The sequence below is a fragment of the Muntiacus reevesi genome, chromosome 19 (assembly GCF_963930625.1).
Source record: "Muntiacus reevesi chromosome 19, mMunRee1.1, whole genome shotgun sequence".
In the NCBI taxonomy this organism is placed as follows: Eukaryota; Metazoa; Chordata; class Mammalia; order Artiodactyla; family Cervidae; genus Muntiacus; species Muntiacus reevesi.
This window is the reverse complement of record NC_089267.1, coordinates 9,723,142-9,749,154: the sequence shown is the minus strand read 5'-3', so window position 1 is coordinate 9,749,154 and position 26,013 is coordinate 9,723,142. Positions and strand designations below refer to the sequence as shown.

At 43.5% G+C, this 26,013-nt stretch overlaps 1 protein-coding gene across 2 annotated transcripts; it reads right to left on the bottom strand.

Moving 5' to 3' along the window:
• Positions 1-2,345: 2,345 nt before the first annotated feature.
• On the bottom strand, positions 2,346-25,617 carry OGFRL1 (opioid growth factor receptor like 1). Of its 2 annotated transcripts, none has more exons than XM_065911286.1 (7): positions 25,180-25,617; positions 21,012-21,098; positions 20,779-20,860; positions 17,854-17,932; positions 17,692-17,758; positions 17,440-17,585; positions 2,346-9,302 (listed from the first exon to the last, which is right to left on the bottom strand). In XM_065911286.1, exons 1-7 carry the CDS (start codon positions 25,426-25,428, stop codon positions 8,642-8,644), a joined length of 1,371 nt encoding a protein of 456 aa, XP_065767358.1. In that variant the 5' UTR covers positions 25,429-25,617; the 3' UTR covers positions 2,346-8,641. The 2 variants fall into 2 exon arrangements, with proteins under 2 accessions (XP_065767358.1, XP_065767359.1); XM_065911287.1 differs by having other exon boundaries at positions 20,779-20,857; positions 25,180-25,616.
• Positions 25,618-26,013: the final 396 nt, after the last annotated feature.

Here is a 26,013-nt window from a genome sequence, read left to right as displayed (position 1 = left end):
CTAATATAAAATCATTCATTTCATACTTAGTAGCTTTTATAGTAAGAGTTACATTAAAATAATAAGCAAAGCTTACGATGTTTATTTTGATCTATGAACTTGGGAAACGTAGATTAGGTCAGATGCTCTCCATTGAGATAAATGCTGCACAATGTCTGCAGTGACCACGCATTTAGATTTTTTTCTAGAATGCTAGCAGTTGCTATACAGAGGTGTCTTGAATACGTCCCTGGCATTTCAGCTACACGCTAATCCTCCCAAGAAACTCACAAAGTAGACATTGTCACCAACGGAGGCCAGAGACCCCGAGGATTCATGTGACCCACGCAAAGCCACACGGCCAGCTTTGACAATGTCGCCATAGGACGACCATAGTTGCCAGAGGACCCAAGTCCCTCTGGTCTCCCAGCCAGCTCTCCCCAGTAAGCAAAATGCCTCTTGCCTTTACATTTTCCTCCTTTGGGGCTTTTCCTTGAACTTCCCTTCCCGACAAGAATGAAATCATCCACTCAGGGATCTCAGACACCCTCAGGGTCCTAAGGTGAGCTGTCAGGCCTTATTTGGCTCACATCATCCACCACTTCGCTGTTTATTCCTTCTCCCTCTAACCTCTTCCTTTTCTCAAACTGAGAGCAGAACAAGCAAGCTATTTGAATCCCAATAAAATACGTTTTACACCATTTGAGAAGAACATATGTGTATATTCCTTGGTCTTGATGAATATACACTGCTGCTGCTGCTAAGTCGCTTCAGTCGTGTCCGACTCTGTGCGACCCCATAGACGGCAGCCCACCAGGCTCCCCTGTCCCTGGGATTCTCCAGGCAAGAACACTGGAGTGTTCCTTTTCCAAAGTATGAAAGTGAAAAGTGAAAGTGAAGTCGCTCAATCGTGTCCGACTCTTCGAGACCCCATGGACTTCAGCCTAATAAAAATAGTGGGACACTAACTATTAGAGCAAAATTAATAAATGCAGCCTTCCTGGGTGAAGTCAGGTCCACACTGGCTCTCTAATCTCTCCCGTGGGTAACCTATTTTAAAAATGCTCTTCCGATTAATCCCGCATATTCATGGGGATAATCCCAAGGAGAGGATCATCCTTCTGTGCTCCGTGTAATCAGCCTGACTCTTCAGTGAGTCATAATTCGGGGCCCTAAACTCAACCATAAGAGGCCACCCTGCCTGTCATCACTTTTCCCCTGGCTGAGATTTCCCTCTGTCCCTGGACACCAAGTTCGCCTGCGCTGTGTGCATGCGCGGCTTAGAATAAGGCATGTGTTTTATTATAAATCTCTTCTGCGAACTCTCTCCCATACTAGATCTTACACCTTGAGGAAATGCAGACTCCATCCTGACGATTTCACTCTACAAAGAATCTCTGTCCTCGGAAGCCTGCCTTCTGACTTTGACCTTTGGGGAAAAGCAAACCTCTCTCTTTTCTGTCACCAGAACACAGCCTTCCTCCCTTAGGATGGTAATTGCTTGTGCGCCTTGCCCTCTCCCTAAACAATTCATCCCAAGGTCAGGCAGTTACAACCCTGCTCGTTCACACCACGGCTGTGATCGGTTCCTTTTCTCTCACTGAGCTTCACATTTATGCACAATGTAATTTCATCCCAATTTCATTCTTGAAAGTGAAAGTGTCAGTCGCTCAGTCGTGTCTGACTCTGAGACCCCGTGGACTACAGCTCACCAGTCTCCTCTGTCCACCGAGTCCTCCAGGCAAGAACACTGGAGTGGGCTGCCATGCCCTTCTCCAGGGGATCTTCCCGACCCAGGGATCGAATCTGGGTCTCCTGCATTGCAGGCAGATTCTTTACCGTCTAAGCCACCCTGGAAGCCCTAATTTCATTCTTAACCACAGTTTATTCTTTGTTCTGTCACCCACTCTTTGCCTGCCTCTGCAGGTCCGCACAGCCACACTCCAAGGTAACGCTTTCCCTCCCTCACCTTCAACCCCACTGTCCTGTGGCATCTTGAGCAGCCTCCTCACTTGTACCTCACAGCTGCATTTTTCTTAATCCAAAAAAAAAAAAAAAAAAAATTGTTGTTAAAAGATTGCCCTACTAAAGTGAAAAACATATCTTCCATCCGTTATTCATGTTGCACTCATTTATATTAATACTTTTAAACCTTTACATTAGAGAAAAGTGAAAGAGAGCCATAAACAGCCAGCTCACAACACATGTGAGCTGCCCTCCAATCATCCCTGACAAAAATCACTGCCTGTGTAAATAAGATTTCACCCTGCAAAACACAACATTTATTTTAGAGGATAAAAAGGGAATAATGTTGATATTATACAATAACCATAAGAAAGTCTAATCATAGAAAAACAGCAAAGTCATTTGTTCCGGCTCTTTAAAAATAGTTTAATCATGCAAAGTCAACATAATGTACTCTAACATAAGGCTAGAATGTTAACCAAGACGAAGTGGCTTTTAGTCATTTTACAGGATGTATATTTGGCACTAGTTATTAAAAATAATTGAAGGGACTCTAAACATACAGTTTCAGAAACGATCTTTTTAAACACAGCAGTAAACAAGAGAAACTATTGCTCTTTATACATTTTTGGCATAACACTGCCATACAGTTACAGGATTATAAAATAAGTGTTTCATAGTACCAGACATATCCAGAAACTGGTTACAGCTCCTACCACATATACGTGGTATTGGTGCGCAGACATGCGCCAGCATTCTCTAATTCATCCTGCAGAGGACGGCGCGGGGCGGAAGGCCCCCAGCTGCGGAAGAGACAGCTCTCACGGCGGCAGGAAGCACCCATCTTTCTGAGAATCACACCCATCCTCCTGAAATACTCGAAATACAAAGGGCACTAAAGTTTCCCGACTGAAATGGTGACTGGACCCGGTTGGCCATCTGTCTGATCAGTTTGCACAAAAGAGGAGTGGACAGCTCACTGAGGAACAAGCAAACCAACTTTTTACCAGGAGGAAAACAAAAGGCTTGTAAATGGACCTAACGCTTGGTCCAGTTTGTTGCTCTTCATTGTGATGGTTCGGGAGACACGGTTACTTTGCCATAAGCCACCCATCGCTGCCTCTCCTTCTTGGGTCTACAGCCAGCCCCTCCACTTAACTCAGTAAAAGCACCGGCAGAGGAATTCAACCTGGTTCCGGATCCCGTGATTATTTCTCTCAGGCTGTACAAGGTCTGTCTGCTGTGGAATAAGCGGAATTCAGGCTTCAAAGGGGAGCGAGAACCGGACTGTTTCCAGACAGGTACAGATCCCCCCGGCACCTGTAACCCAGGGCACGTCCCCGCTGGAAAGCTCTGCAGACCCTTCCTCATCCAGTCCTCACTGCACTCACTCCCCACTACACAAACCTACAATCGGTTACATCTTCGTTTCAGTGGGGAGTCTCTAGCTTCTAGTTTTGTGTTTCGATCGTGGTTTCCTCTCCTCCACATGATACTGAACCCAGCAGCAGTGACAAAAAGTGTTCATCTGACCAGTGAGTGCAGAACTTGGATGTTTCTTAGGACCAGAGCTAGGACACAACTAATCTCTCTAGTTAATGCAACTGTTCCACAAACTCCATTATAATTTAAAAATGAAAATAGGATAAACTGTATAACTTCCATATATTTTACATATTAAAATATATAAGGTTTCTGATTTTTTTAATATATATAAAAAGGTCTTTCAGCATAACAACACAGCACTGGTGCCTTTTTCCTTTCATCTTTACATTGAACCATTTTATGAAGACTTTTATACAGAGGCCTCTGAAAGAACAACCCAAGCAATTTTTGATTAGCGATCAGGAGTTTTGAACTGGGGGGGGGAGGGGTAGGCAGAACTGGTATGTCAGTTTCCTGAGATACATTTAGCTGTAACCTACACAGCAGGTGTCCAATTGCTCACAATTTTCTAAACAACTACAAAATGGTGGCGAATGAACCTACAACAGGTATTTTTATGAAAACTGATACCCACTGAACCAGTGTATGGAGTCCAAGGTGGCCCCCACTCCTCAGAATTCAGCAATCACAGACCGAGACCCTGGTCACTCAGAGGATATTCCAGGGACCCTTCCTCCACTGGAGGAGCTGCACCCAGGGTCAGTTCCCCTTCACAGATGCCTTCTCTGGTTCTCAGCTACCTCCCCTCCTCTGAACTCAACCCCCAGGCAGAGTTTGGACCATAAAACAAAGCAGTTAATTGTATCCTCCACACAAGCATGTTAATTCAAGGAAACAAACATATTAAGAAGCCATTTCCCACAAATAATTAAAACAATAAACTTCTCAACAACAAAAGAAAAAAAGCAGATGACAAAATATTTTCTCCAACCGAAGGTAAAAAGCAAGAACAGTACTGTTTAAGTGTTTCGAATAAAACTACAGTATCAAAGTCCAAATGAATTTCAGATTCCTCCAAACATCTATTGGAATTAAACTTTTAAATCATTTCTCTAATCCCATTTTCTACATCCATCTGCATCTAAAAACAAAAGACAGATAAATATTACTTGTAGAAACTGACAGATGTTTATAGTGAAAATTACAGCATGTAGCAAAATTAGGGAGAAGCATAAATAAATGTAACAATGTAGCTAATCTTTCTTACTGTAAACGCCTTTTGTCAAATATAACACGTTTGAACACTGTGGCTAGTACACTCACTTTTGAACTGATGTTACTGATACAAATGGAAATGTCTCCAAAATGAAAAAGCACCAACCAAAGTAAATTTCACTAAAATAACTGATCTTCATGGTTTGGAATGTCCCCTATGGCAAGATTTTATAATGGAGTAAAAATTTAAACTTCTGAATGAAAGCCTGATCACATTAGTTAAGGCACATCTGGACACCCCCAGGCATTCATTTATTTATAACTATATTATTATCAACCTCAGTAATTAGGAATTTCTAAAATACAGTCTGTCCCCCAGCATAGTCTGCTGGGTGGGCTGGAACATGGGAGGAGGCAGGGTGTACTCACTGTTACCCTAGAGATACCCACACAGATCTGCTCGTGGAACAAACAGAATCAGATGTAAAAGACATCAACACGTGTACACCCCTAACTTTCTGTGTTCTACTAACCCATGCCATCTGTCTATACAACTACACCTACAATTGAAATGATTTCCAATGTGTCTAACTCCAGCTTACCTTACATTTAACAGAAATACCCCAAAAGAAAACAAAATGGGTATTTTTAAAAGTGGAAACAAAATAGAAATCTACAAAACTATTGCTATAACAAAGAATCCCTGCTCACCCCAAATAAACTTGAGAGCCCACAGATGCAATTAGAACCAATCAAGATCAAGACTGTCCTTTCCTCAGGTTAGAAAATAAAGCTTTTATAAGAGTCTCAATTATAGAAAGACAAAATAAAAGGGTTGATTTAGTTGCTCAGTAGATTATAAATCAAACATAACTCTACTATAAACTAGGGAAATTTAACTTTAAACAATTAACCGAATAGTCTCTATTGGGTCAATCAGTTTTTGACCACTTTGATATGGATGTTTACTTACTAAAATGATTTTTTAAAGAGTGACTCAGAGGTAACACTGTATTGTTTTCCTGTTTCACCAGATAATTCCTTCTGTCAGATTAAAGTATAAAAATTAGAAACAAAGTAGATAATTATGTAAACATAACATTTATATTTTTAAGACTTGGCAAAAAAAAATCTTGGAACTTCTCTGCTAACTCCTGAGTTATAAGTTCTGTTCTCTCCTTGATGCTGAAAAAAAGCTTTTTATCACAACTAAAATTCAAAATAAAGCTATATCATATAATTTTGAACTTAGAACTGGACCTGACTTAGAGAAAGCAGACATATTTTCAGTTGTCATTATTCTTTTCCATTTCTTATAAGATTGAGCATGAGAATGTATAATGGTATCATATTCCTAATGTTATAAACTTTTTCTCTACTATACAGAAATATATCTTATCATTATATATCACTTTATAGTATTTCAAAATATTTTCACATATATTATCTCCTTTGGGATATGAATGCACAAAATATTAGAAATATACTAGACTAACCAAGCAGTATAACATCTATTTGCCATGAAACGCAAATTAGTATTTTATCAATAGCCAATACTGAATATCCTCACAGTCCATGGTACAATGATAAAGTCTATAGAATTGCAAAAGTTCAATAGTTCCTAGCTATTTGGTCATGCTCCACTGCATTTTTATAATAGCTTCTCAGTAAATTTCTGCAAGCACATAGTAGTTTTTTAAAATACAACACATCAGAGTCAAACCCAGAGGGCTGTTTCATGTCTAACACACACATAAAGACACATCTATAATCTTATTTTAAAACTACTGAATGTACAAAATATTCTTAATAGAAAAAAAATTTAGGTGTTTGTAATTTTTATATGCAAAAGGAATGGCACTCTCTCACTTCTTTCCACTGAAGAATTCTCTCATAAGTTATTTACAGATTAAATGTAGAACTGATACTGTTACATGTGAATATACCTTTCAAAACCAGCATGGTAGAAAAAGGCCACTGTTTTAAACGGAAGCCAGGCAGTTTTTCCCTTGAGACTAAATAGTCTCAAATTAAATGGTACAACTAATCAAATCCCTAATTAGGAATATTCTAAAAGTTAAATTATTGAATGAAACATTTTTACTTCTAAGGGCTCTGATATACTACTAGCTTCTAAGTAATTCAGATTATACCCATTTTAGTATCAGTCTGCTGCTTATTAATATTTTAATATCTGGTCACAAAATTTTAACATTATGTACTTAGAAAGTGGTGTGAACACTTTATCATGTATGCAAAATTGGTAAGATATTTCCAATGTATTATATTTCTACAATTCAGCCCGATGTGACAAGCTACTTTCATGCCCTAACCCTGCAAAATTGCTTACTGAGCTCAATGAGGCCATTGAAGAAAGAATGGGGCCATGAAAGAAATCCTTTTTTACATTAAAGTAAAAAAAGGAACTGAAATCCAAAAGCAGAATTGTTTCCCAAATCCTATCGCTCACTTCAAACAACAGAAGAAACATAAAACTGGTGAATTATGAGAAATTAATAATGAGAAAATATTCTATATTTATTGGAATACATATATAACACATGTTGCTAACATTCATAAAAAATTAGTCAGATTTGAGAAACAGTGATATTTCATGTAAAATTTCAATAAAATCCTTCTAAAAGCATACTATTGGTGTGTTTATTTTCTAGAAATCCTCTGCTAAAAATCCTCTGATCAATAAAGGTAACAGAAGATGGTATGATGTGATTAAAAAACAGGAAGGACAGAGTAAACATAGTAAAAATTCTTTGGGGGTTAAAGTGAACAGATTTTCCCTTAAAGGCCTAAGAAACACACAAAGGCAATTTCTTTCTAAATGAAATGAAGTTTAAAAAAAAGGTCTATTAATTACTTTCACTGTATTTGTAGGTATGCTGAAGTTTTCGCCAGTGTTTGTTTCCTAATGTTATAATAATTAGTAACAATATTATAGGAAATAAAGCTATTTGCTCTTACCCAATTTTGACACATTCTGTGCTTACTAAAACTGAATACATGGGATGTCAAATCTACTCTCAATTTCAAGGCCTGACAACTGAGATGCAGCAAATTGTATTTTTTTTTTACAGATACCCTGTGGCTAAGCAATATGAACTTCATAGTCCACATAACACTGAGATATTCATAGTTTCAGGGACCACTGCCTTGTTGCCAGTACAAAATGCGTGCATTTTAAAAATGAATAATTTCCTCTCTTATTTTTTAATTCTTTAGTCATTTGCATTCAGACACAAGCACCAAATTTATGTGGAACAGCCATAAAAGGCATGATTTTCTTCTTGGACTTTTGCATCAAAATTTGTTTTTAAGTACGTTAATACAGAAACACATGTTTATTATTTGAAACAAAGCAAATTCTTGAAATTGTACAGTTGACAGTCCCTTCCGGCCCGTGCAAATGTCACTGTAGGAGACCATTTGAATGTCTAGATGTCAACAGTAGAAATGCACGTGCTGGCCGACACGGGTGGCTGATGAGAATGAGGCCAAGGGTGGAGACAGAGGACAGGAAAGACGGCGGGACTGACACGCAGGGGAAGGTGATTCCAAGTCCCCAAGGACATCCACCTCCTTACCAGAACCAGAAGCAAACACGCTGCAGTGATGGAAAAAAAAAAAAAAAAATCCAAATTCCTTCCTGATTATCTCAAAGAAGACCAAATTCTTTCTTGCAGCTTAAACATAGGAGCTTTTAAATACGGCAAAGGTGTGGCCACATAATGAAATTATCCTCTCAGTTTCCTCCAGGTATAGTACGATCCACTCCAAGAACTGATTCCTATCTCAGTTATATCAAAGACTCCATGATTATTTCCAGATACACTGAAAATAATTTAAAAGGAATTGTGTACGGGATGCGAAAACTCACATCCCCAAAGTGTTACAGGACACACTCATTCATTGGGTCTCGTCTTCAGACTTCCTTTTAAATATTAAATTCACAGCCATCCAGACTAAAATCCAGCTGACAGCTCCACGCTGACCACAGAAATCAGGAAAGGCGCCCTTGCTTCTCAGACCCGCCGCAGCCTCGCCTCCCGCGGGCGCACAGGCGCGGGGGCCTGCGGACAATTCACGGCAGCGCGGCGGCGTCATGGGCACCCGCATGGCCCGGACTCCCACCGTCCTGGCTCCGGCTGTCGGCCGCCTCAGCCTTCTCAGAGGGAGACGCGTTTTCCTTTTGCTCCTCGGGGTGAGTCTGTTCTGCCCGAGGACTGGGATCGTCCGCAGCCCCGTCCCGCTCTGGCTCTCCGGGCTGGGCGGCCTCGCTGCCTGGCTCCGCCCTGGGCTTGTCCGCCTCTTCGGCTGCCTCCTTAGAGGCCACTTTTTTGTCTTCGGCTGCTTTGCTGACTCCGTGCGCGGCTGAGGAGGCGTTTTTGGACTCTTTGGGTTTTTTGTGCATAGACGTCTGGCCTTGCTGCCCAGCGGTGGGCGGGCCGGGGGGCTTCTGGGCTTTGCTGCCCTCGGGCTGTGTCTTCCTCGGGGGTCCCCAGATAAAATTCTCCGAGGGCGTGTAATGTTTCTGGGCAAACCGTAGGAGCTTTCTCCTCTCCCTTCTGTCTCTAATTGTGTACACGAAATACTCCAGCGCGCTCTGTTTAATATTGGGGATAGTATTTTCCACCAGAGCCTCGTGAAGGATAAATTTCACAAGAGGAGATTTAAAACTTTCATATCCCAGCTCGCCAAGGCTTTTCAGAATACGAGTGATCCTCAAATAGTTGTGCTGAGACCTGGAAGCAGGTTGAATAAAATGAAGGAAGAAAATTAGGTGGGGAAAGAAGCCTGGGAATGAAAACCACTGGGAAAATATTTTTGATGCAACTGTAAACCATGAAAACATGCCTCATAATGACTTTGCTAAAAGGAGCATTAGACTCCACGAAGAAGCATAAAACAGAAGGTATTAAACCTCTGTACCTCAGTGTAATGCCAATCGATATAAAACTCAAATATATAAAATAAATTCTCCCTGGTTTGTTAGTTCTTCACATTTGAAAAACATTTATATTTAAAATGTATCCCCACAGATGTTGAATTATTATTTATAAAACACAGTGCGGTTGAATATCGACTACACAAAGGTATCATTCCTGTCACAGGTAACCAGTGCTGGGCATTAGCTACCAGCCGAATGTATGACTTCCAGGGTCAGCTGGTCAGCAGAATCCACCATAAGAACCAACTCGGAAGGAAAGCAGCAAAAGCCATTCTACCTGGCTAGAACAATTCTGACAAAGGATGCAAAACGGACTTATTTAGCACAGCAGAGAGTGTGGGTTTTGGAGTCTGAACTGACCTCACATCCTGGCTCTGCACCTGCATCTGTGTAAAATGATGGCATCTCAAATGCTCAGCATCCCAGTTTGTAGAATGGGGAAAAGGGCCACACCTCCCTGAGCTTGTAAGAATCAAATGAGTTGACCCATAAGCTGACAATGTGAAACTTAAATAATAGACACTAATTAACCATATAAATATTGGTGCTGGTATACTAAGGACCACCACACTTATACCTATCATAACATAATCACCCCAACTCTTTTCCATCTGTGACCTCTCTCACCTCATCTTTCCCTATCATAGAATTGACAATTTTGCTTTTAATGCCACTGATTCCAAAGATGCTTCTTTCCCCAGATTGCACTAATATCTCCTTTGTCTGAAAACTAAGGCCATTATTAGATGAAAGCCTTCCAAGCCTATTCTGTCACAATTCATAATCTCACCTCCCCGACCTCACTCAGCCCAAGAGTTGCTTTATTACAAATACCTGGCTGTGTCCAAAAGGAATCCTCAGGTTCAGGTGTTAATCACATGTGTCATCAACAGCCCAGTGAGTTATTCACACAATACTGCCCCACAACCACCACTTATTCCTAACTTCCCTAAACCTCTTTACACCTCAGACACTGAACTTTCTACAAGCATCACATATACCTGCCTTGGCTTCCACAAATGCTTGGTATTCACTTAGGAATCACTGGCAACTTATTTGGGTAGAATAAAGAAGGATGCTGAATTATTTGAGGAGTGGAAGGGCATGGTTCCATGACCTTATAGTTTGACAGTTAGTTTGGACAAAACTAAACAAACCCTGAATGATTCGGGCTCACCAAATGTTGGAAAAGACAAGTACAACAGTTTTCAATGTTTCCATCTTTCTGTGTATTTACCAAAGTAGTGTTCCCCCAACAGTCAACTCTTTGAAGGCCAAAGGATAAAACATAGCACAGATAATGCTTGTTTTATGAATCAAGTACCAGTCTTTTGAGACAATACCAATTTGAGTGAAGTTAAGACAAGGCGCCATTATCAGCAGGACAACCTAGTAGTTAGGTTAGGATAGCATCTACATAGTCGGGCATCCCCAGTGGCTCAGACGGTGAAGAATCTGCCTGCAGTGAGGGAGACCCAGGTTCGATCCCTGGGTCTGGAAGATCCCCTGTAGACAGGCGTGGCTATACACTCCAGTATTCTTGCCTGGAGAATTCCATGGACAGAAGAGCCTGGCAGGCTACAGTCCATGGGGTCACAAAGAGTCAGACACAGACACAGACACTAACACTTTCACTTTCGCTACATAGTCTAATAACTTGGTAGTGAAATCCCAACATCTGCTTCCTAAGTTTATGACAAAGAGAGGCATGGTAAACTGCAACAATATTTTCCTTTAAAAATCCCAAAGAGGAGTTATATGACACAACAAAATTTACTATATTTGCAAGAAACTCAATTTCACACATCCAATCCAAGATGAATGACCATGATAAAATTTTCTCTATCAACACATTCTCCAATTTAAAAGTTTACATAACAGTAGAAAAGGACAAACACTTGGGTTAAAGTGAATAAAGATCAGGATTATGGAACAGAATTATACAAGAAAGAAACTGGGTGTTTCAGTATGATTTGAAACAAATGGCACCAAGAAATACAAAACACCTCCACTCTCCTAATGATGTGGGTAGACTCTGGGGTGGCATAGCAGATAAAAGAGACAAGTTGGGCTTGCAGACAGAGGTGAGAGCAGTGAGAAAGGCTGAAATATTTCACCTCTTTTAGTCATGGTAACTTGTTCACTAAACTTTATTTCACTTGACTTTCTTTTAATATTTTTCTCTGCTGGACTATAATCAGTTCAGTCGTTCAGTCGTGTCCAACTCTTTGCGACCCCATGAACCGCAGCATGCCAGGCCTCCCTATCCATCACAAACTCCCGGAGTTTACTCAAACTCATGTCCATCAAGTCAGTGATGCCATCAAGCCACCTCATCCTCTTCTGTCCCCTTTTCCTCCTGCCCCCAATCCCTCCCAGCATCAGGGTCTTCTCCAGTGAGTCAACTCTTTGCATGAGGTGGCCAAAGTACTGTAGTTTCAGCTTCAGCATCAGTCCTTCCAATGAACACCCAGGACTGAGCTCCTGTAGGATGGCCTGGGTGGATCTCCTTGCAGTCCAAGGGACTCTCAAGAGTCTTCTCCAACACCATAGTTCAAAAGCATCAATTCTTTGGCGCTCAGCTTTCTTCACAGTCCAACTCTCATATCCATACATGACCACTGGAAAAACCATAGCCTTGACTAGATGGACCTTTGTTGGCAAAGTAATGTCTCTGCTTTTTAATATGCTGTCTAGGTTGGTCATAACTTTCCTTCCAAGCAGTCAGCATCTTTTGTTTTCATGGCTGCAATCACCATCTGCAGTGATTTTGGAGCCCAAAACAACACTGTTTCCCCATCTATTTGCCATGAATTGATGGGACCAGATGCCATGATCTTAAGTTTTCTGAATGCTGAGCTTTAAGCCAACTTTTTCACTCTCCTCTTTCACTTTCATCAAGAGACTTTTTAGTTCCTCTTCACTTTCTGCCATAAGGGTGGTGTCATCTGCATATCTGAGGTTATTGATATTCCTCCCGGCAATCTTGATTCCAGTTTGTGCTTCTTCCAGTCCAGCGTTTCTCATGATGTACTCATTGAAAAAGACCCTGATGCTGGGAGGGACTGGGGGCAGGAGGAGAAGGGGACGACAGAGGATGAGATGGCTGGATGCTATCACCGACTCGATGGGCATGGGCTTGGGTAGACTCTGGGAGTTGGTGATAGACAGAGAGGCCTGGCATGCTGCAGTTCATGGGGTCGCAAAGAGCCAGACCCGACTGAGCGACTGAACTAACTAACTAACCCTGCATATAAGTTAAATAAACACGGTGACAATATACAGCCTTGATGTACTCCTTTTCCTATTCGGAACCAGTCTGTTGTTCCATGTCCAGTTCTAACTGTTGCTTCCTGACCTGCATATAGGTTTCTCAAGAGGCAGGTCAGGTAGTCTGGTATGCCCATCTCTTTCAGAATTTTCCACAGTTTATTGTGATCCACACAGTCAAAAAAGCAGAAATAGATGTTTTTCTGGAACTCTTGCTTTTTTGATGATCCAGCAGATGTTGGCAATTTGATCTCTGGTTCCTCTGCCTTTTCTAAAACCAGCTTGAACATCTGGAAATTCACGGTTCATGTATTGCTGAAGCCTGCTTTGGAGAACTTTGAGCATTACTTTACTAGCATGTGAGATGAGTGTAATTGTGTGGTAGTTTAGGCATTCATTGGGATTCCCTTTCTTTGAGATTGGAATGAAAACTGACCTTTTCCAGTCCTGTGGCCACTGCTGAGTTTTCCAAATTTGCTGGCATATTGCGTGCAGTACTTTCATGGCATCATCTTTTAGGATTTGAAATAGCTCAACTGGAATTCCATCACCTCCACTAGTTTTGTTCGTAGTGATGCTTTCTAAGGCCCACCTGACTTCACATTCCAGAATGTCTGGCTCTAGGTGAGTGATCACACCATCGTGATTATCTGGGTCATGAAGATCTTTTTTGCACAGTTCTTCTGTGTATTCTTGCCACCTCTTCTTAATATCTTCTGCTTCTGTTAGGTCCATACCATTTCTGTCCTTTATCGAACCCATCTTTGCATGAAATGTTCCCTTGGTATCTCTAATTTTCTTGAAGAGATCTCTAGTCTTTCCCATTCTGTTGTTTTCCTCTATTTCTTTGCATTGATCACTGAGGAAGGCTTTCTTATTTCTCTTGGCTATTCTTTGGAATTCTGTATTCAGATGGGTATATCTTTCCTTTTCTCCTTTGCTTTTCGCTTCTCTTCGTTTCACAGTTATTTGTAAGGCCTCCTCAGACAACCATTTTGCCTTTTTGCATTTCTTTTCCATGGGGAGGTCCTGATCCCTGTCTCCTGTACAATGTCATGAACCTCCGTCCATAGTTCAATAGGCACTCTATCAGATCTAGTCCCTTAAATCTATTCCTCACTTCCACTGTATAGTCATAAGGGATTTGATTTAGGTCATACCTGAATGGTCTAGTGGTTATCCCTACTTTCTTCAGTTTAAGTCTGAATTTGGCAATAAGGAGTTCATGATCTGAGCCACAGTCAGCTCCCGCTCTTGTTTTTGCTGACTGTATAGAGCTTTTCCATCTTTGGCTGCAAAGAATATAATCAATCTGATGTTGGTGTTGACCATCTGGTGATGTCCATGTGTAGAGTCTTCTCTTGTGTTGTTGGAAGAGGGTGTTTGCTATGACTAGTGCATTCTCTTGGCAAAACTCTATTAGCCTTTGCCCTGCTTTATTCCATACTCCAAGGCCAAATTTGTCTGTTACTCCAGGTGTTTCTTGACTTCCTACTTGCATTCTAGTCCCCTATAATGAAAAAGACATCTTTTTGGAGTGTTAGTTCTAAAAGGTCTTGTAGGTCTTCATAGAACTGTTCAACTTCAGCTTCTTCAGTGTTACTGGATGGGGCATAGGCTTGAATTATCGTGATATTGAATGGTTTGCCTTAGAAACGAACAGAGATCATTCTGTCATTTTTGAGATTGCATCCAAACACTGCATTTCAGACCCTTTTGTTGACCATGATGGCTACTCCACTTCTTCTAAGGGATTCCAGCCCACAGTAGTAGATATAATGGTCATCTGAGCTAAATTCACCCATTCTTGTCCATTTTAGTTCACTGATTGTTAGAATGTCAGCATTTACTCTTGCCATCTCCTGTTTGACCACTTCCAATTTGCCTTGATTCATGGACCTAACATTCCAGGTTCCTATGCAATATTGCTCTTTAAAGCATCGGACCTTGCTTCTATCACCAGTCACATCCACAACTGGGTATTGTTTTTGCTTTGGCTCCATCCCGTCATTCTTTCTGGAGTTATTTCTCCACTGATCTCCAGTAGCATACTGGGCACCTACCAACCTGGGGAGTTCCTCTTTCGGCATCCTATCATTTTGCCTTTTCATACTGTTCATGGGGTTCTCAAGGTAATACTGAAGTGGTTTCCCGTCCCTTCTCCAGTGGACCACATTCTGTCAGACGGCAGATGCGTGGGTGCAGGAGGGCCAAGGGGAGCTACTCCAGGTCCAAGGTCAGGAGGGGCGGCCGTGAGGAGATAGCCCTCGTCCAAGGTAAGGAGCAACGGCTGAGCTTTGCTGGAGCAGCCGTGAAGTAATACCCCAAGTCCAAGGTAAGAGAAACCCAAGTAAGACAGTAGGTGTTGCGAGAGGGCATCAGAGGGCAGCACACTGAAACCATAATCCCAGAAAACTAGCCAATCTGATCACAGGACCACAGTCTTGTCTAAGTCAGTGACACTAAGCCATGCCGTGTGGGGCCACCCAAGATGGTCGGGTCATGGTGTACTACTATAGACACAGAATTCCCTGCTTACTCTAAAAGACTCAAGATGCTATGCAGATTAAAACACACAAAAAAGCTGTCTGCAGTACCCATGGAAAGGAAAACTGGTGGTGGGAAGAAGGAAAGAGGACAGGGAGGGAAGGGTCAGGTAACAGTCAGGCTCCCCTCTGAGTCTCAAGTCAGAAACTCATTTAAGGAAAGCCTTCTGCTTCCAACCACCAGTTAAGAGTGGTGGAGACAATTAAACCCCAGGGAGGATTTAGGCAGACCAAAAAAAAAAATCAAGTTGGAAATGGAGGCTCTCCCAAATGACATTCATGCGCACACAGAAGGTGAGACATCATCAGATTCTCTTCTAAGGTCGGCTCTCGCCATCCTTCATGTCAGCAGACTCCCTGCACACAGCTGTCGTTGAGGGTACGACACCAGTGCTTAGAAACTGTCCGGGGAGCGCTCTCTGCATGGCTTCAGGGTAAGTACCCTGTCGTCACCTAGTCGTTAAACTGTGCCCGACTCTTTGCGACCCCATGGACTGCAGCCCACCAGGCTCCTGCATCCATGGAATTCTCCAGGCAAGAATACTGGAGTGGGTTGCCATGTCCTTCTCCAAAGTGCTCTGTATAAATCAAATTTAACTTGAGTTATGAGTTAACAGGTCTTTTAGTCAAGATCATAAAATTTTATGCCCACATCTTGAGTGTTTTACTACAAGTCACCATTTTAATAGTGTTGATTATAAATAATAAAGTAAATAGAAGGAGCAAACATTAATGCTTCTACTCATTTTACCAAAGCAAGATCCAAGTTGTAGAAAAGTACAAACAAAAAATTAGTTAATCCATGTACAAAATACTGTTTGGGGCAAAGACATATATTTGAGGTTAGTTTTAATTTTTTTCTCTTGGTATTTGCCCCATTCAGCTAATTATAATGTGCTAAAAATATTTTAAAGTTGTTGGTTTTATAGTCCAGTACTCATAAGACACCCTATAATTAAGAAGGGGAAAAAAGGCCAGTTTGCATGCAAAGAAAATAATATTTTTAATTGGGATATAAGTATTAATGAAAGTTATAAATATCCAAGGAAAAGAATACAGAAAATCAGTTCCGGATAAACTGCTAAAATTTTCTTCACAGGTGTTTGGATTTATTAACTAAAAATGGGCTTCTGATTTTGACCCATAAGGTGATGATCCTAATTTTCTCTCTTTCTAAAATGTATGAATACCTCTCAGTCTTATAAAGTGGTTTTTACAGTAAGTCCCCTACATACAAATGAGTTCACTCCAAGAGCATGTTCTAAGTCCATTTTGTTTGGAAGTCCAACAAAGTTAGCCTAGATATCCAACTAACATAATTGGATATATAGTACTGTACTGTAATAGGTTTATAAAACTTTTCACACAAGTAGGACATAAAAAAACATAAAAATTAAAGAAAACATTTGTAATCTTACAGTACAGTACCTTGAAGAATACCACCCACACCACTGCTGCTTTTACACTTCCTTCCAGATATCCTGGGCTTGAAATAAAGATACTGCACTCCTATGCTCTATACAGTACTGTTCACACAAAAGCACCGCTGCTTGTAGAGGATGCACACACGTGACAATGTACACCAGGCCCATGAACGAACTTACAACACGGGACATGTGAACGCACGTTTGCACCTTTGAAAGTTCACAGCTGGAAGGTTCCTATGTAGGGGACTTACAGCATATGTCATGGGCTCAATTATGGATTTGATCTAAGAAGGCACAGTGCCTGGGAAGCAGCCCGAGCTACCAGAAGCATACAACCTAGGAGCGGGGTCTAGAAAAGCCTATACAGACAACCACCACAAATGCAGAGAAACACGTATAAACACGGAGTGACGCTACTCTTGGTTGTGGGCAGCAGAGTGGCTGCAGGAGGAAACAGTTCCGAAACCAAGCAGCCATATTTCTACCTGGAATATCGTTCTTTTTTTTTTTTTTTTTGCTGTTGTTATTTCGTTTTGCTTTAGAATATAGAACAGGGAATAAAATGCATTTCAGATGAGCTTTTGAATTCAAATCCATGGGTCCATGCTTGTGGCTCTATGTGCCACAGAGAATTCCAACCCAGAGAAAAGCCCGAGCCTTGGGGACTCACTGCAGGGCCTCTACTTACTCATTCAGATGCTGAAACCTCTCCTGCCAGTTAACAGCCCGGGCAACATTTCCAGTTTTATCTATCAGCTTTATTCCAAAAAACTCTAACATCATTTTATAAGCCAGGAGGAATCTTCTAATTGCTTCCTTTGTTTTCTTGAATTCCTGATGAAAAGAGGAAAATTCGGCAGAGTGACTCAGAGTTACCAGGGCCATCAAACGGCAACATTAATTTGGCTAACTCGCATGAGATGAAATCAGCTTGCCTCACCTCAATTTCATAGGTAGTTAGTTCTTTAGCATAAAAGTTCAAGCCTTGTTCTCTCAGGGGGAAAAGCCTATGTTTTAGAGAGATAATATTTGTATATTAGTGATCTCTGGGAAGCACATGTGATTAAACAGGTCACGGTTCGAGAGAGAGCAGGCGACTGACCATTGAATATAGGTGTGGTTGTGTTCCAGCTTCTCGTAGTCCCCTTTCCACTTATTGAGAACTTCTTCAATGTAAACACCTGAAGAGGAAAGATTCAGAACACGAACCAGGTGTTAGAACATTGTCGAAGGCATTTAGAGACAGAATCACTTAAGCTTTGTGTTAAAACTTTTTAAAACGTAATAACAGCACACAAGAGCAATGCCTTTATAAGGTGAAAACCCTATGCCACAGACTCAGTGATGAAATAAGCCTAACTGAAAATGAAAAATCATGGCACCTCAAATCACAGAAAACTCTGTTGGACAGTTACTCCAAAGTAGAAGCTGGCAAACTATGGCCTGTCACCTGCTTTATAAATAAAGCTTTATTGGAACACAGCCATGCATATCCATTCAGGTATTATGTATTTAAACAGTGGAGTTGAGTAGTTGCAACAGATCTGGTATGGCCCACAGAGCAGAGGATATTTACTCTCTGGCCCTGGACAAAGAAAGTTGGCCAGCCCCTGCCCTTGAGGGCCACTGAGTTCTTTAAATACAAGACCAGATAAAAATGAAATGTACCCCGGGGCAAAAGGAAGGAAGGGGACCAAGGTGGGAGGGAGGGAATGCAAAGAGAAGTGGGAAAAGGAGAAGGAAAAGGAAAGAAAAAGCAAAGGCAGAGGTGGTGAGCGCTCCCTAGCGGCGGGACCCGGGTCTGCAGGGCAGCCAGCCCGCTGAATCGGCCCAGCACCGCCTCAACCCAGCATTTCTGGAGCATTGGTCCTCCTGCTTTACTACTGAGAAAACAGTGAGATCTGCTCAATCTCACACCAGCAAAACCAGGAGCGGAACACAGGGCTTCACGGTCCTGAGACGTAAGCCCTCTTCTTCACCACGTCCTGTCCTTCTCCTAGAAGAACTTATTCAGGCAAAATTCTGCTTCCCAGGTCTGTCTAGGTCCTCACAATTGACTGCAGCCCCTTAGTCAATTTTACAGACAAAGACACAACAACACGATACCATTCTAAACATAGCTCATCTCACTGCTCTTTACTCCAGAGGTCACCGGTTTGTATCAGAGACCCTCACGCTCAAGGATTTTAGTAAAACGTTGCTACTTAATCCTCAGCCTATTGAAAAGATTTACCCCTATAATTTCTCATTTGTTTCCCTTTCCATCTACCCTTCCTCCTACTTAATAAATAAAATATTGCGCTGGCCAAAAAGTTCGTTCAGTTAGTGAATATGTTTTTCAAGACGTTCTTTGTGAAAATGAAAAATAGTCCTTTTATTTGTACTTAAAACCTAACAAACTTTTGGTCAACCCAATACACGTCATTGCAGGCTTATGCTTTCTAACAAGTGTGGTGTGTGTGTGTGTTCACACATACTGGGGGGAAAAGTGTGAATTGATGTAATTTATATAATAAACCAGAATAACATTTTATGTGACCACACCTAAAACTTCTGACCCCCACTAGTCTTATAAGATTTCCAAATAAATTTTGTGATAAAGATTACCAAAAAAAAAAAAAAAATTCATTGTTTTAAGTTATTGCTCTAGATTACTACCTCAAAAATAAATTCACTGTTAGAAATACAAAAAAAAATTAAGTTAAACATTGTCATTATCTCTGTCTTCAATGTGTTCAGTATTAGAAGGCATCCCTTTGAGTAAATTTTGTCAAAGTCACATCAGTGTCAAATTAACAATCTACCACTGCATTTCTTCAAAAGTTTTTCTTACCCCAGGTCCTAAAAAACCAATTAATTAATCTTATTTCAATTAGTATATAAAGCAGTTTCTACCATTAGTAAATACAACAGAGCATTTTCACCTAGAGGGTCCCTTTGAAATCAGGGCAGACTTCTGGGACACCAGAAATTAACTAAAATCAAGTGGATCGGGCCATGTCAGCAACACACCTTACTTCCCAACTGGTTTCTCTACCAGTGCACAATGTAGGGAACTGCTTAGGCATTTCTTCAGGCAGTTAGTGCATCAAGAACTAACTTGGTTCTGCTCTGCAGCCCATGACCCTCATTCCCTGATTCACTCTGCTGTGAGTGTGGCTGTTTCCACTAAGAGCCAAGAGCTGCAGCCAGGGCCATCTGGTCACCTCACAGAGGCAAGGGCTCTGTGGAGAGCAGTCATCTTTCCGGCTCGACCTGGATAAAGTGAGGATGCCCACCTCGAACCACAGTCTGGTGCCGGGGGGAGTCAGGCATAGGTACCACGGGGACTGCGCCCTCTCACTGCAGGTTTGGAAAAGACCCTGGGAAGGGACCTGCAGAGCTGTGGAGGGCGGGCTTATCTGACAGAGTTGTGTGGAGACCTGCAGTGCGTGAAGTTCCCTCCCTAGGATAGAAGTGGGGCTCCTCTAGCTCCCTGGCCTTGAATCTGAAAACCAACAGGGAAGATGATCCCAATAGGAACATCACGTTCAATCATGTTCTACAGACTTTGGGGTGTGGCACAGTGAAAGGAACACTAAATTCTGGAACCGAGACCCAAGTCTATGATGGAGTGAACCAACCAACCAGTCATTCCAGCATCAAGATCCAGCAACTTCATCTTTAAACTGAGGAAACTGAATTTGTTCTCCCCTACTGTTTCTTAATAATCTGACACCCTAGGGTTCTAGAAATCTCCTTTTTTCCTCTCACAAAAATGGCCCCCACTACCTTCCAGACAGGAGTCACCACTGTAAACAGGTGGTGGGAAGGACTTGGTAATCCTCAGGTCACTCCCCCAGAATCTGCCGAGTGGATGCTCACAGCTCAAGGGTCTAGATTCTGGGGACATAACAGACTGCAGGGCAGAGTCAAGCCAGACAACGAACCAAGACGCTGAGAATGGACCGAGCGGGAATAAACAAAGATAGCTAGTGCTACACCACTATTTAAAGTTTGCTTTTTACCAAGGTAGTGGATTACTCACCATCGGGCTTAAATGGAATTTTATTCTTATAAAAACGAAGATTGCTCAAGTCATTTTGATATCGGATATCTTTGAAGTTCTGCTAAAGGAAAAAATAAATCAATCTCCAGCACATGGACACATAAAAAAGGCACAAGGACCTTCCTTGTACATTTGCTCATTGGCACCATAAAATAACAGAAACGGAAGGGAAGTATTTTACAGTTTAGAAAAAACTCATTCTATGGTCTTACTGGGTACTGGTGTCGGTATTTGTACAAATCCCTCGCAGCATAAAAACTTCTCTTTGGCTTGGCAGGTGCTTCAGTGGAATCAGTCCCCTAAAATAAAAGGGCAAATTCCGTTTACATTTTGAAGCAAGATATTTTCACCCGAAGAATTTTCAGAACAAACTTGAAATAACAAGCAGATGTAAAGAAAAGCTGAACAGTGTCCAGGTATCTACTGAGTGAAGATATTTTAAATGTCCTTTTAATAATGCTTACTAGCAACATTTGTTGGCTCTCTCATTTCCTGACTTGAAGCCAGTAACATTTGTTATGAGGTGTTTTACTAAATAAGAAACTTTATTATTTACCAAAAGCCTATAGAAGCCAAATATTGTGGATCAGTATCTATTAGAAATAGAACTTACAATGAATTCAAGACCAGAGGTTAGACAAGTGGTTTTACGAGAAAACTTATTTTAAAGTATTTTATATAACATGAAAAGTGTTGAGATAATAAATCAATCCTACAAAGAAGATTGTCATCAATCTTGCAATGTTTAGCTGTACTTGGAAGTCAAGTAATATTTGTGAAGGGAAAGCGGGCTTTTAAAACAAACTAAATAGCTTTCTAAACTCCATCCTTCATAGTATATAACAGGTACACAAAGGAATGAATAACCTTTGGTTAATTCAGTGATAATACAATGTGATATAAGGTGTGTGTCCGACTCTGATCCCTCGGACTGTAGCCCATTCGACTCCTCTGTCCATGGAATTTTCCAGGCAAGAATACTGGGGTGGGTAGCTATTCTCTTTTCGACGGTAGCAGAGATCAAACATATACACACAGAGTAGTATAATTCTCAGTTGGAATGAACTTCACATCGCAGTAACCTGTATGTGATAGTTTACTTACACTTTTAAAATTCTAAACAAAATTCCCAGCCCCACGGCAATTTTAAAAGGATAAGATAAAAGTCAATATAATCAGTTCTCATGCTCTTAACTCCGCGTGCTATCATAATGTACAAGAACGTGCTTTGGGTCCAGAGTCACGCAGAAGGGCAAAGAGACGGCTGAGGAAGATGAAACAGATGACAAAGCTGAAGTCTGAATATTCATTAAGAGGTTCGCCCACCTTTCCTCATCGGCCCCCGGCCCCGACGGTGCTGACAGACCGGCATCCTCCAAGCAGTTTCTGAAGCGGCATGATTCTCACTATTACTACAAGTACAGAGCGGCTCACTTCAACTCCAAACTAGTTGATATTTAACAATAGCTGCTCCTTACATAAGCAAGGAAAAGCTTATATTCTGGTCTTCACCACATGTTTTAAAATAACTCTGCCTAGCAGGTTTCTGGATCTCTTTAGCCTATGCTACAACCCCATGACTCATCATCCCAGAAGCATAGAGAAAGCACTTTTCCACTTACCAGGCACATATATTATTTCATTTGATTCTTATAACCCACCTGGCAGGCCGTCAGGAGTGCTTCCATCTTAGAGACAAGGGAACCCAGGCTTGGAGTAAAATTCAATAACTATCGCCCAGAGCCCAGCGATTGGGCCAGACCGAGAACCCCGGGCTGGAGGCTCCAAGTCTGACTAATTGGATCTGAATCAATTTCAGGTCCACCCAATGCGAAGGACTGTCATAGAAACCATGGTGGAATATCAACAGTTCAAAACTAGGAGTCAGGACACTCGGGCTGAGTCTTTAGCTCTGCTGCTGACGTGAGGCTTTTAACTGCATCTTCATTTGATCATCTGAGATATGAGGAGAATGACTCACGCCCTACCTATATTTCCCAGCGTTATGCTGAGAATGCCTGCCTCCTCCAGGCTGTAAATGCGCCAGCCTGCCAGCATCATCCGTGCTCCCTCCCCTTCCTGCTCCTCCAGGCTCTCCTCCCCACTCCCTTTTCACCTGCTCAGCCACAGATTTTGTTCCTTAATGTTTTATCACTAATTCCTGTGTCCCCAAAATTTCCCTGTCTTCTGGGTCATTGCCTTCAGCAAACATGCTGTAGCATCTCTAATCTTAAACATGCATCAACTGGGACTGACCCAAACTCCCCTCAATGACAGATCCATAGCTCTGCTCCCATTTATAGCAAAACATCCCTAGAGAGGTGCCCATGGTCCCTGCCTGTCTCCCTTCTCTCACAGCCCACCCCAATCAGGCTATCATCCTCTGCATGCCATCAAATAGCTTTTATGAGCATCACCTGACACTTTCCCGTCTCACTGAGTGTCTTTCCCAGTGCTCCCCGCAGGTGACTTTCCAGCAGCTCTGGGCCAGCTGACACCTCTCCTTCTGAAACACCACACACACCTGCCCCAGTTTCCTTCTGCTCCATCTTACTGGTCACCCCTGGGCAGCCTCATCTTTGACTTCTCTTCCTCACATGGTCTCCATGGAGCAGTGCACAGGGTCTGTCCACACTTCTCATGCTCCTTGATGACCCCAGATCTTCCCATGACTTTAAATACCTCCATTCTTACATTCCAGTAAGAATGGAATCATGACGATTCCAGTCCTGGACTGAGGCTCCACTCATAATGAACTACTCATCAACTCCCCTTGGATGTCTTACAGGATATTAAACTCAAGGGGATTCTTTTTTTTTTTTATTCAAGAGGATTCTTGATTCACCTTCTGATGCTGCTTGCTACCTTAGACTTCCCCATCTTGGTTAATGGCACCGTCATTTGTCAAATATTCACTTGGACTAGGAATACAGCAACAGAGCTGGTGAAAAGTAGTTTTTCTACTTTTTAGCAGTCTAAAAAGTAGACTGGGTTAGACTTTAAAGGTAGCTCCCTTAGTTCTTGCAAATGACCATGGGGTCAGGTAAGGTGGACATTCAAAAGCAGCATTAAAGAGTAGACATTACATGGTCATCCTGACAAGAAATATTAATCATTAAAGGGGAAAAGAAAAGATTGAAGGCATCTACCATTTACTGGGGTTGTGATTAACTGATTGAAACATGAATTATAAAACTGCTTCATATAGATGGACCAGGTTAGTTGGACTGAATCTAAACAGGTGTGTTTTTTTGTTTTTTTGTTTGTTTTTTTTTGACATCACAAACTTCTTCACTGAGATACAAGTGGAAGGGAAAAACAATGAATTCACAAGGCAAGACGACCAGCAGCAGGAGCAAAGAGAGTCAGGTCTCGGGTTCTGCCGCAGGTGAAAGGCAGACTTGGGTCTGCATCTCTCCCTGGATGATCCTGGGCAAACTTCTCTTTCTAGGCCTCAGTTTTCTCCAAAACGGGAGTTCAAAAGAGCAGCTGCTACCACACTCCACTCCCAAAATTGCAGTTGGGAAAGAACGTGTATAGCACAGAGCCTGCACAGTTTGCAGCTGACCCAAACAGATGACTGTCAAGACGGATGAGGCAGCCTTCCTGTAAAATATACCTGCTGATTCCTCTGCTAGAGCCGAGAGACCCTGGGCTCCATTTCCCATCCTCTTCCCCTCAGGGCTGATGGAGAGGAAGGTCTGACCCAGGACCCCGGCCTGTTAGAGCTGAACTGGGCGCCCTTCAGAGGCTTGGCCATGCAGGTCCTCCCTTCTAAAGTTTCCTGATTCAGTCCATCAGAGGTTAGAAGGGTGACTAACCTCTCCTCCGAACTGAAGTAGGCAGATGACTTCAGCACATCTGGATCAACAAGTCTTCTGGGTGAAAAAAAGATGTTTGGAGCATGCCCTGAACTCCTGGGTTAGAAGGCCTGACATGGACTAGGAACTCTGGTATTTTCCCGTCGGATGGGGGCCTTCCAGAGATTCCTAAAGGCTGGAGACCCCGCTGCAGAGAGAGGGCTCGCTGCCCCCACCTCATCCTGGGTGATTTTTTTTTTTTTTAATCAATAACACGCACTAGACGGGTTTTCACCATCCTCTAGTCTCAGGCAGGTTGCCCCCACCCCGCCTTCCATCACCCGGCAGCGCTGCGGAGGCTGGGAAGACACCCCGCCAAGTTGGGTTCTGCCCGGGGGCCCGCCAGCCGGTGCCAGCGCTCAGGCCCCAGGCCGTCCGGGGCGGCCCCAGCGCGCAGGCCTGGGTCCCGAAGCGGCCACAGGAGGACGAGTCGCCGCGCCCGCGCCCGGGCTCTGCGCTCAGGGGTCGCCCGCGGCCGCCCCCCGCCCCACCCCGGCCCGAGGCCCCGGCGGCCGCCTACCTGCTCTGCCCCCGCCGCCTCGGCGTCCGGCTCCGGCGCGGGGCCGGCGCGGGGCCGGCCGCCCGCTCGCTCTGGGGGCTCCTGGGGCTCCGCGGGCTCTGGGGGCTGCGCGGGCTCCCGCCCCGGGCCCTCGCCGCCGCCCGGCCCCGGCTCCTCGAGCTCGGGCTCCGAGTCCGTCTGCCAGGTGGAGTCGCAGTCCTCCACGGTGGTCGGCTCGCGCACGCTGACCCCGCCGAGCAGGTTGCCCATCGGAGAGGCGGGCGCGGGGCGCGGCGGGGCTGCGGGGCGCCGGCTCCAGGCTCCGGCTGGCGGCGGCGCTAGGGCCCGGGCAGGGCCGCGGCCGGGGCGCTGGGCGGCACCTCGGCGCCCGGCCCGCTCTGCCTGCGCGCGGAGAGCGGCGGGCGCAGGGCGGGGAGGAGCCCGCGGCCCCGGGGCCGCCGCCCGCGCCCGAGCCCGCCCATCGCTCCCGCCTCCCGTCCCGGAGCGCGCTGCTCCCGCCGCGCTGCCCCTCGGAAGGCCCTCGGCCTCCGACCCGCCCCGGGCCTGGACCGGGGTCGGGGGAGGTGTTGCCGTCTGCAGGCGATTCCTGTCCGCACCCCGCCTCCTCTCCCGGCGGGTCCAGGAGGGAAAGATGAATTGGCAAGAATTCGCAGCTGCTGGGGACCGGGCAGCACATCCACAGAAAACCCGAGCTACGGGGACTGCGTCTGGGCAGCCACTCGCAGCGTCGCGGACACAGAAAGTCAAAGCTATAGCCACCTCATCCAGGCGGCAAAAGCAGCGAGAACCACCAGCTGCTCACACGCATCCGTGCACGGTTTCGCTAATACCCAC